The 11,557-nt window shown below is 41.5% G+C and overlaps 1 protein-coding gene across 7 annotated transcripts in view; it reads right to left on the bottom strand.

Moving 5' to 3' along the window:
* LOC133496738 (mitochondrial glutamate carrier 1-like) overlaps window positions 1–11,557 on the bottom strand; it is a 40,635-nt gene that overhangs the window by 3,490 nt on the left and 25,588 nt on the right. For 5 of the 7 annotated variants that reach the window (XM_061812653.1, XM_061812672.1, XM_061812663.1 and 2 more), the window contains 9 exons: window positions 7,285–7,523; window positions 5,962–6,087; window positions 5,053–5,108; window positions 4,059–4,149; window positions 3,857–3,975; window positions 2,692–2,887; window positions 2,275–2,432; window positions 2,116–2,191; window positions 1,821–2,014 (listed from right to left, as the gene is read on the bottom strand). In XM_061812653.1, coding sequence (XP_061668637.1) covers window positions 1,855–2,014; window positions 2,116–2,191; window positions 2,275–2,432; window positions 2,692–2,887; window positions 3,857–3,975; window positions 4,059–4,149; window positions 5,053–5,108; window positions 5,962–6,087; window positions 7,285–7,307 — 1,005 coding nt within the window. In that variant the 5' untranslated portion in view covers window positions 7,308–7,523 and the 3' untranslated portion in view covers window positions 1,821–1,854. Of the gene's footprint in view, window positions 1–1,324; window positions 1,428–1,820; window positions 2,015–2,115; window positions 2,192–2,274; window positions 2,433–2,691; window positions 2,888–3,856; window positions 3,976–4,058; window positions 4,150–5,052; window positions 5,109–5,961; window positions 6,088–7,284; window positions 7,524–11,557 lie in introns of those variants that run through there. The other 2 variants (XM_061812691.1, XM_061812709.1) reach the window with 2 other exon arrangements.

Below are 11,557 nucleotides of genomic sequence, written 5' to 3'. Positions count from 1 at the left end.
TTCTTTCCTCCCTCTTTGTGCTTTGGAGGAAAAAAAAAAAACTTTTCACAGGAAAAGTGTTTTTTGTTCTATCACTTTGCGCTCTCCTATGTAAATATTTGTCACGTTTTTGTAGCTGTACATTTTTGTGGCTGATTTGATTGTACTATGTGTGGATCACGTTTTGACGTTCGGTAGTTGTACAGTCAGCATTCGCGTTTAAAAAAAAAGAAAGAAAATCAATGTGAATTTCAATGTGCCTTTTGTCAATGACGAGCTTTTTTTAAGCGACAATGCGCTTTCTGCCTGACTGGATGTAGAGCGTAGAAACGGTGGATATACAATAGTGACGTTGGACTGCATTTCATTAGCACATTTTTAACAAGTCGCACATATGAGTCAAGTTCTTTTTGTTTGTGGTGTCGTATTAGCTGTTTCAGTCGACTCTAAGAACTTTACAAATGAATGTTTGATACCCTGTAATGAGTGACATACCACTAGACATGCAACCGTGACTGTAATGCGTAGTGATTTTTTTTTTTTCTGTTCATCTAAAAGAACATTTGTGAGGTCAGCAGTGACTCAAACAAGTGAAAGTCACGTTGTGTACTGGAGCAAAGTCCTGTTTTTAGCAAGATGACGATTCAGGCGCAAATAAGCAATTTTGTCCAACCTCAAAAGGGTTCATTCATTGTTTAAGTCATTTTTGTCAATATTTTTGTCTATATAGCAGGATGGACAACATTGCTCCGGAAGTTAATTTATTTTGTTAGTATTCTGGGTTTCTCAGGTTGACACAGTAGGTGTTTGAAGTAGAATAAAGCATCTAAAGTTTGAAACAGTTTCCTTCATCTTTTTCAGCAAATGTGATGTACTTTTTGCCTGTCGAAAATTTGCATATAACTATTGACGCCAGTCAGTAAAGCTGCATAAACTTTCAACATGTTCGAGATCATTTTTTAGGAAACCCGCTCTGGATTATTTGAACTGATTTGAAAAGCCCTTCCATTTTGGAAGCGTTCAAATGTGACAGGAAAATCGGCGATTCCCACAACGGTACTAATTTCCTTTATGACTTCATAGCGTACAGTATTTGATATCGTCTCAGTCGAGAAGGTACTGCACTTGACTAGTTGAGACAGCTGAACATTTGAGTTATGCGAGTGATGCTGCAGAGGCCACAGGATTACGGCGGCTCGAGTTACTCCACAACTGCGGCACGAGCAATTCTCGGGCCACGTGCACGCAGCGCTGCCGTTCAGTGACACTTTGCACGACAAAGTTTCACTCGTCCAAAACAAAAACCACATCATTTGTGAATCAGAATTTGTTTTCTGTATTTACACATCCATCCATCCATTTTCATAGCCGCTTATCCTCACAAGGGTTGCTGGAGTGCTGGAATCTTTCGCAGCTGTCAACGGGCAGGAGGCAGGGTACAGCCTGAACTGTTTGCCAGAAAATTTGTATTTTCACATTTAATTAAAAAATGAAGTCAAGACAAAAACAGCTTCTGGTTAATTTAAGATGGTTGTTTTTTTTTTTTTTTTTCTCAATTTGGAGAAAGGAGGAACTACATCTGTGAAAAATATTTACAGTGGTAGAGTTCCTAATTTTTCATCACAATGTGATGTTGCAGACACGTGCACCCACATTTGTCAAAGAAAAAGTGGGTCAATGGGTAAGTGTATTAAGTGTATTAATTATGAGTATTTGGGCAAAGCTTGGAAATCTTTGTGTTGACAACATATCGTTTGTCTTGTTATGGGGTTGTTCAGCGCCAACTTAGACCACATCCAGTACATGCAGGCATTTTTCCCCTTCTTAACTTGACTCCTCACCTTTTTCCCTTCATGAGACCGGGAGACATCTTGTCTAGGCGGAATAAATGCTATATGGTGTGTAACCAAGCAGCATCTCTCCAACTCCTACAAAGTACACAACCTGGGCGATGCCAAAGAGAGGCGCGATGACAAGTGCCCGGCAACTGGCCCCCTTTAGGAAAGCCGAAGGACCCTCTTTTCTCATGATTTTTCTGAAATGAAAAGAAATGCAAACATTTCATATGACATTGGGGCGGCAATACACATTCGTAAGGATTCGGTTCTTTCTGAGGACAAGATGTTTACAGCATACCTGACACAGTCCACCACTCCGTTGTACGTTTCTTCATTAGTTCCCTTTTTCAGGGACTGAAGTCTTGTTTTGACCACTATACAAGGCGGAGAGGGAAATGCACTCAGTCCGAGTTGGCCTCATTGTGTGGGCTCATTTCATTCAAATGACAGGACTTACCGTCACAAGGGCTGACAGCCACAGCTGCAACAGATCCGGCCAAGCACCCGGACACAAAGGACCAATAAAAGGGCACTGTCGGGTTTTCTGATGAAGGACGACCAAGCTGGTGCAAGTGCGCAAAAAGGGGGAAGTAGATAACTGAGAAAGGAATGTCCCTAAGGAGGCCAAGAACAAGCATGTTAGCTAACGAAGAAGGTGAGCACTTACATGAGAATAGCGGATCCCCACGGACACGCAGTTCGGAACACGCGGACTCACCTATCCACAGATTTATTTATTTTTTGTTCAAACCACAAAATTGCTTAATGGTAGTTTATCTGCACTCATCCAAGAATTTGGGGTATTTAAAAATTTTCCGTGGTCCGAACCTGTCCCAAATAGCAGGGATCCACTGTGCATGAAATTAAATCTCACCGCATTAATGTGGCTCCAAGTCCTCTGTACAACCCCGTGACACCTTTGGTCTTCAGCAGGTCTCTGGCGATCTGTGTGGCTGATACCGTCCTAACCTGAGGCGCGGCGTGAGCGTTGTAGGAACGACTCAGGACGGCGCTGGTTCCGCCCATCTTCAGAGTGGTTACCACACTGGGCATCATCCTCTGCTGGGCCACTGGTGGATGAAGCAAAGTAACGTTCGCCATTGCATTAAAATGTTGAATATCATCACGTTCAAAATTATTTTGCAAATGACATTTTACTTGGCTTTTTCTAGATGCAAATAAAGAGCATCATTTTCAAGTCATCAACCTTTGCAGTATAATTAAATGTTGAATATAGCTCTCGACGATCACATTTTTTTTTATTTAAATGAACTTCAAATGCACTATTGCAAATGATGACACAACAGAATTTTAACAAACATTCTATGGCTTGTAAGGAACAGAAAATATTAATTTGTTGAATTTGCTGCATTAGACGTTCACGTTTACTGAAATCAAAAATTGTTTCAATCAAAAGATCTCGACAGCTCAAGACACGTTTTAACATCCATCCATTTTCTTAGCCGCTTATCCTCACAAGGGTTGGGGGAGTACTTGAGCCTATCCCAGCTGTCAACAGGCTGGAGGCAGGGTACACCCTGAACTGGTCGCAAGCCATTTGCATGGAGACAGACAAGAGTCATACAATCACACCAAGGGGCAATTTAGAGTGTCCAATTAATGCATTTTTTTTTAGGGATGTGGGAGGAAACCGGAGTGCCTGAAGAAAACTAATAAAGGCACGGGGAGAACATGCAAACTCCTCTCAGGGAGGGCCGGGATTGAACCCGTGTCCTCAACGCTTTATACTTGAGCCACCGTGCCGCCTACGGTTTTACAGTTATACCATTTTATTTTTTGTTTCCTTTTTTTTGGGGGGGGGGGACTGAAAATGTTTACTGTGGTTTATCCCTGTGTATTCATTTTTTTTTTAGGTTTAAAAGAATATATATGTTTTTTTCAATGTACTGTCAGTGTAATGGGTGTCAATTTATTTGTGGAATTTTGATTTTGGGGTCTGGCTCAGTCCCCACAGTTGCAGGGGTGTCCCCCGTACAGCGCAAACAGTGCGTATTGTCTTCAAATCGTAACAACCTCACCAAGCCTGCCGGCATCCTGGAGCTGGATCTTCAGCATCTCCATGGGCGTGGTGACGATGACCTGGCACATGCCCGCGCAGCATCCCGCCAACATCTCCTTGAACACGGTCAGCTTACCGCTGACGATACGCCACACACATAAGTGAGGTTAGGCTAGGAAATGGGAAAGCAGGTTTCAATCTTTGTGTGTTGGACTGCTCACCCATTTTTGCTTAGCTGGTGGCGAAAGAAGTCATTGGCAGCAAGTTTAATGGCCTTCTCAGGCGTCACCAGGGTGAGATTGACAGCTGCGCCTACAACATGGATTTGATTACCAAGGGACTGTCAGCAAAAACATTTTTTTATTGTACAATCAACATAAGAAAGTCTACTGACCTCTGTTCAAATATTAGTTATGTGATGACAACAGTGACACGATTTCAGGATTGGGCGTCCCTCTAAAATTAATTGATTGATTTATTTAATTTTTTTTGGGGGGGGGGCAAAATTCACAAAGGTGTTTGGTACAAACCGTACACATCAGGGTGAAAGTGTTGAAGTGATTCATCATCCTCTCATATTCTGCCATTTTAGCAGTATATAAATTTTGAGGACCTTTTGTGTCACAGGTGTCAAACTCAAGGCCCGTGGGCGAGATCTGACCCGCTATGTGATTTTATGTGGCCCTCAAAACTAAATCATGCTTCTTGCTATAGTATAGGAACGGACAAATTGTCGTCTCTGTTAGCAATTTTGAGATCTTGAAAGATTTTTTTTTTTTACCAAAACCAAATTGGATGATACTTGCCCAAACAAATATTACTGGATTTGCATTTAAGAATTAGTCATCTATTTATCTGTTGTGTACATGTAATGTGATGCTACATGGACTCAAAGTCACAATGGCCCAATGATGGAGACCATAACTACAATGTGGCCCGCAACAAAAATAAGTTCGACACCCTTGTTTTCTAACACATGACAATTTTTGTTCTGATCTCTTATCTGCATTGTCTTTAAACTAAAGCTGATTAATGCACAGTACTCATATCCTCACAAAGTTGAACCATTTACACAACCGTGATACAAAATTTGTTTACAATATTATCAGTGAGAGTGACAGTAATATATCCTCATTTCATCATCTACAATTTTGGACATGGATAATACACTTGTTTTCTGTACCAGTTGGATGTCAACAATTATATGAAGCTTACCTCTATACATACCAAAGTAACCCTCAGATTTCACCGTCTTTATCAGACAGTCCATCCTACCAGGATGAAAAAAAACATTCATTTTAGGATTGTAATGCACCAAGGTCAATAGCTGTTGATTAGATTACGATGATTTTAATTTCATTTCATTTCATGCTGACTTGACCGGAAAATTAAAGCAGAGATGAAAATTGTTATTCCATCCACTGGGAAGCAAAATATCAATTTAAAGATCCATCTCAATACATTTGAATATTGTGAAAAATAATCTAGTTTAGTTAACCATCCAGCCATTCATTTTATGTGCCACGTATCCTCCCAAGGGTCATGAGAGAGCAAGAACCATTCCCAGCTGTCATCAGGAAGTAGGCAGTGTACATCCTAACTCGTTGCCAGCCAATCGCAAAGCACATAGAGACAGACAGCAGTCGCACTCACAATCACACGTCGGGACAATTTAGAGTGTCCAATGAATGCATGTTTTTGGGATGTGGGAGGAAGCCGGAGTGCCCGGAGAAAACCCACGCAGGCATGGAGAGAACATGAAAACTCCATACAGGCGGGGCCAGGATTTGGACCCCAGTCCTCAGAACTGTGAGGCCAACGCTCTACAGCTGTCCCACCATTGAAACTCGTACATTATATACATGTTCATTATACACTGAGAGCAATATTTTGTTTTTATAACATTAATCATTGTCGCTAACACATATCAAAATGCTGAAATTCATCATCTCAATTAGTTTAATATGAAAAAAAAATAGAAATTGGCCTTCACATATTTGTTACTTTTGTTTTTTTGTACATAAGTACAGGACTGAAAAAAATTGAGTTTGATCCGCACATTTAATGAGGTGCACCTAGTGGTAACAAAATGAAAAAGATGTCCAGAGAGATCCTGGTTCTTACATATTCTTGTAGAGTTGCTGGCCGCTTCGTTGGTTTTGCAGGCGTGTCTTGGCCAGGTCGACTGGGAACACACATGTGACTCCAACCATGCCTGCAATCCCTCCATTAATCAATTTGGCTGGTAGGCTGGACTCAGGAAAAGTCGAACACATATTCACATAGCAATCATTGTTGCGCTTATTATGTGTACAGTTCTAATACCAGATTTATAATGTGTTGAAAAAAATAGGGCAAGATCAATTATTTCCAAACCTTTACACCATGAATGTGACTTACAACCACTAAAACTCAATGTATTTATTTATTTTTTTAATCTTTTCAAGAGGAAAAGTAAGTAAGTAAGTAAACAACTGGGAGAGTGTGGTTGCAAAACAGTGCACACCCTCTTAAACCTAGGACGCAGCAATAGTTAAATGTGAGTTGGATCACAGGTCATACACTTTAATGTGCAGCAATATGATTAGCACCAAAATAAATTCAGCTGCTCAAATGGGTAGTTCTGCAATAACATTTCTCAACCATATGTGCAGAGATGTTGTGGTCTAATGACACTAAAGTAAAATCTCTTTGCCTGAGCATTTTCAACCATTTCCGTTTGTAAATGATGTTTCTTGTACTGTAGTTTCTTTTCTCTCTCTCTTTCTCTCTCTCTCTCTCTCTCACTCACTCTCTCTCTCTCTTTCTCTTTCTCTGTTCTTCACGTAGAACTGGGGCCCTCATCACGATGGGGGGTGGAAATGAAAAAAGTTCTAAACAGCAGTCAGTGTCCGCTGAAAAGTTTACATCTATGCTGGAATCCAAAAATATCTAAGGAGAAGCCTTCTACTACATATAAAGTTTATTTGCTGTTAATAAGCACACATTCATTAAAGTATGAATGTGATTCTGGACACACCCAAATACACATCCACATGGGGTGTGCACACTTATGCAACGTCATTATTTCAGTTGTTTATTTTTATGTCCCCTCTCAAAAACATAAAAAATATCTAATTTTGACATACAAGTTACGAGTTACAAGTCACATTAATTTGGAATAAGAAATGGTTTTGGTATCATTTACAAAAACCTGGCATCTGAACAGAAGTGTGCGGACTTTTTCAATCCACTGTACGGGTGGAGTAAGACTCGACACTTTTACATTACTGAATTGCTTGAACAAATAAGTTCACACTGGAACTTCAATAGTGATAAATTCTGGTTTCAGTGTTCGCACTTTGTAGTCACTGGGGCTAGTTTTGCAGAGTCAGTGCAGCAGAAGATAATCAAAACTTATCCTGACCGAAGGCAACAAAATAAAATATAACGAAAGCTAGTTCCTACCTGATCTGTTCCTGGCAGGCCATGTCTGGGGTCGTTGTTGGTGAAAATGCTCAATGATGGCAGAAGAGCAGCTGAGGGTCCCGGAGAAGCGCTGAGCAAGACAAGAGCTAGTCCAGGCTCAGCGTTGTATATATAGACAAGTCCAACTCGATGCCTCCATGGATCAATTCCACTCACATCACTCCACAGCCGCCACCATGCTCGCCGGGGGAATGGAGCCCGGGTAGCCATGAATTGGCCTGCCAAAAGCAAACCACAATCAAAATAGTTGTCAGGGGTGCCTCTCTTGGCTGTGGAAATACTTTTTTTTCTACGCACCTAAATCGCGTGTTCTATTTTCAAGCAAATAATAAAATTGTCATGTCGACAATTCTATTTTAAGAAGTGGAAGCATCAGAGATGAATGGCAGGCCCTAACAAGCGTGTCAGATGACCCATCGGTGTTACTTTCTCCTCGTTAAGGTTAACCACTGCCACTGAATGAAAGAAAGAAAGGATGAAAGAAAGGATGAAAGAAAGGCCAACACGCCGACAACTCGTCCCCACAACAGGGGACTAATAATAATGAGAATAAATTGGTAATAATAATACCCATCCATTTTCTGTATTACTTATCCCCATGAAGGTCACAGGCATGCTGGATCCTATCCCAGCTGATACATTATATGCGGAGAGAGAGAGAGTGTGTGTGTGTGTGGTGTGTGTGTGTGTTGTGTGTGTGTGTGTGTTGTGTGTGTGTGTGTGTGTGTGTGTGTGTGTGTGTGTATTGGGTTGGTTACATGGTCAAGACCTGCTGACATAAGTATGGCGATTCTAATTTGGCATACTAGAAATTTGAACCACTAGATGGCAGAAAAACCCAATCCGAAAATCTCGCCAGGCTCATTTTGAGTCCACCAGTGCGTTTAATTCTCGTGGGTCGGCTGTAACTAAAACAATTCTGATCCAAAGTTTTAGGTGTGTGTGTGTGTGTTGTGTGTGTGTGTGTGTGTGTGTGTGTGTGTGTGTGTGTGTGTGTGTGTGTGTGTGTGTGTGTGTGTGTGTGTTGTGTGTGTGTGTGTGTGTGTGTGTTGGGGTGGGGGGTCACGTGAGTCACTAATCTAAAAGCAAGACAGCAAGAAGACTAAGAAGAACAGTTGGAAAATAAGCATGGCCACCTGTCACAGCTGGCTTGGCGTTAAACATGATGCCTGCTGGGTAAATTTTATTGTGAAATCAAAGCATCCAGGCTGAAATGCATCACCTGCACATTTGTTGTTTTTAATACCACAGCAGAAGTTCCTTGATAGATAGTGGCAGACATGTTGCTAAACACATCGTCAAAAAGTGGAAAAGTAAAGAAAAAGTTCAATCTGTTAAAAATGAGAAATTGATTTTTTTACCCAGTGTTCTGGAGCTGAGCAAACTAAGATTTTTTGGAGGGTGGGGTGGAGTTGTCATGAGGACAAAGAAATAGTTTGACCCAAATCATTGCTGGACTCCTCAAGGAGAGTCTTATTAATAACCTCAGGAAACTGGAGACCATAACACCATTCCTGCCCACCTCTCAATTTTAACTTTCCTTGCCACAAAGTTTTTCGGATTATTATTGTACTTCATTTTTTGACTGTGTGCACCATTTACTTCCTTGACCCTCAAGGTCCCCATATGGCCTCCACATCAATCTCACATGACTCAAAATAATAAGCCGAGGTAGGGAAGAGGGCTTATCATAGTTTTAGGCAATCATAGTTTTCCTTTCTGCGTTGACTTCAGCACATCTTTATTACAATCATTTCAGTGGTAGGTTAGTTATATATTTGACGGTCAAGTGTCGTCAAACGGATGATTTTTGGTATATTATTAATGAAACTCCCACAGCCAATATGGTCCCATGTGTTTTTTCACCACAAAACATGATTTTGACGTATACAGATTTTTGTAACTCCCACCATGAAAATCCTCTCAGGGATTTGTTTTCAAAAGGAAGCAGGAAGTGACGTAAATGACAGCGTCGCCCCCTTGTGGACTCGTTTGTTTCCATTAGTTTTACCTCAGGGAATGTAGCTCGTTGTTCCTTTGTGTTAGCCAAAATGCCGGCTCATTGCATTGCTGGACATTGCTTGAACACTCGGGAGAATGGAATTACCCTTCATAAGTTTGAAAGAGACCCTGTTCGTTGTGAAAAATGGATTGCACGGGTGCAGAGGACGAGAGCTTAGTGGGTTCCAAATAACAGGTAGGTTTGTATAGAGCTCCAAAAAAAAAATAATAGTTTGGGGCGGACCACATAATCGGTCTCTCTCATAACGTAGCAAAAGATCCGCGTATGAAATGTGTGCGCATACAGCTACTAAAAAAAATAATAGTTTGGGGCGGACCACGTAATCAGTCTCTCTCATAAATGTGTCAAAATCAAATGCGTCAATGTGCGCGTCGCCCAGCCAACAATGTCTCGATAGTGTTCATTCCATACTGCGGCGACTTTGAACATACCCCTAAAAGCAACATAGCTTGTCTCCACCTCCTCCTTATAAGCCAGCATGGGCCAGAAACTCAGCAACACAGCTGAGGCGCTGAGACATTCGGAGGTCACAGTTTCTGCAAGGCTGTGCGTCGGGCTGCGCAACGCGGTGGCTCTGAAGAACCCAGCCGAGAATGCGTTACTCAGTTCAGTGTGCACATAAAGCACCCCGGCTCGACTGTGAGCACCCCCCTAAAGCAGCACCGCTCGGCTCTGTCATAAGCCACACCGGCCGGCTGCGATGAGCCGCGATGGCTCATCTCGGCCGCGGGAGTGGATCGGACGGGATGCGGTTTGGCCGTGATCGCATATCATCTGAATATGGCTCGAAACAATAGTGTAATATTGCCCGGAGGGCTCGAAACAATAGTGTAATATTGCCCCGGTAACTTCACTTGGTTGTGTGGTGTTGTCCTTTTCGAAAACAGCTTCGGTGTCAGAAGGGGCGTCGGAAAAATGCGAATATCTCTGTTGTTCGGCTTCCAAAGTACCAGGCACTGCTTGGAAGTGACGATGACGTCAAGGACAGAGGACGCGACTAATATGGCGACCACTTGGATGTTGAGGGACACTCAATTACGCAACTTTGTGCATGGATGACGCACTTTCCATCATTTTTTTTTTTTTTGTATAGACAATACATATAAAATACTGTTTTATGTATTTTTCATTACAATATCTACTTTAGAATGTTTATAGGGATGTCAGTCCCACTTTAAATAATAGCAAAAGAAATAACGCATTTTATACCTTGGCATTTTTGCTTGGTTATCATTGATTTCAATTGCTTGAATCCTCATGACTTTTTGAATTGTTTGTGGAAAAGATTAATTCATACTCTGCAAAATGGGAATAAAAACACATCCATTTGTCGTCCAAGGCTGCTGCTATAAGTGGGTGAAACATTGAAAGAGGTTCATCATTTCAATTATAGAATATTGTCTGCCTTTCCCTGGACGTAATGAAAAAAAACACTGCTAAATTCTTTAATGCAGCCCAATTACATGAGTTCCACTGCAGGTGGAATAATACGGTTAATTTAGGAATATTCATCAGGGCTAAGGACAAAGATGAATCAGAGCCGTGGTTACGCAAAAGGACCCTCTTCACCTTAAAAAAAAATTCGATCAGCACATCGACAACCAACTCCGATTAGAAACAATCTGAACTCAGGTGCAGGTATTACATGTCTCAAGGGGAAAAAAGGCTCAACTGAGTGCTTGTCAGCCTGAACATGACCTTGACAAGACTGTAGTAAAAAAAAAAAATAATAATAAAGAAAAAAGCTTAACTGACTGAACGTAAAGGCTTTGGACAACAGATGCAAGTTAATGACATTGATGGTTGCTAAATGCGCAGATGAGATTCTCGGGCCCATTGTCTCGCCGTTTGATTACTGTAGCACATTTTGTTGAACATAGCTTCCGTATTGAAAAGATCTGCAGTCAATTCCCACTGAAAGTGAAAACATTTCACTCCTATTGTGCAGATGTTTATTTAGTCTATTACAAGGCTCTATTGAAGGCTGAAGGCATCGTAATATTGTGCGCGAAGGCTTTGCCAATTCAAGGGCTCTTTCACAGATGCAGCCTTCTCTCGGCATGCCTGCAACGCATCGGCCCGCCAATAATGACGTGGCCCTTGGGTAGGATCGCAGCTAGCCTCTTCATCTGATATTCCGATGAATACAACCAATGCAACAGACGTGTGGCATTACATGACGTAAAGGACCGTACGACATAAGCCAACAAACGTCAAATTTGCGACACT

The sequence above is a fragment of the Syngnathoides biaculeatus genome, chromosome 2, assembly GCF_019802595.1.
Source record: "Syngnathoides biaculeatus isolate LvHL_M chromosome 2, ASM1980259v1, whole genome shotgun sequence".
In the NCBI taxonomy this organism is placed as follows: Eukaryota; Metazoa; Chordata; class Actinopteri; order Syngnathiformes; family Syngnathidae; genus Syngnathoides; species Syngnathoides biaculeatus.
Note: the sequence above shows the minus strand (reverse complement) of the source record. Positions and strands in the feature narration are given on the sequence as shown.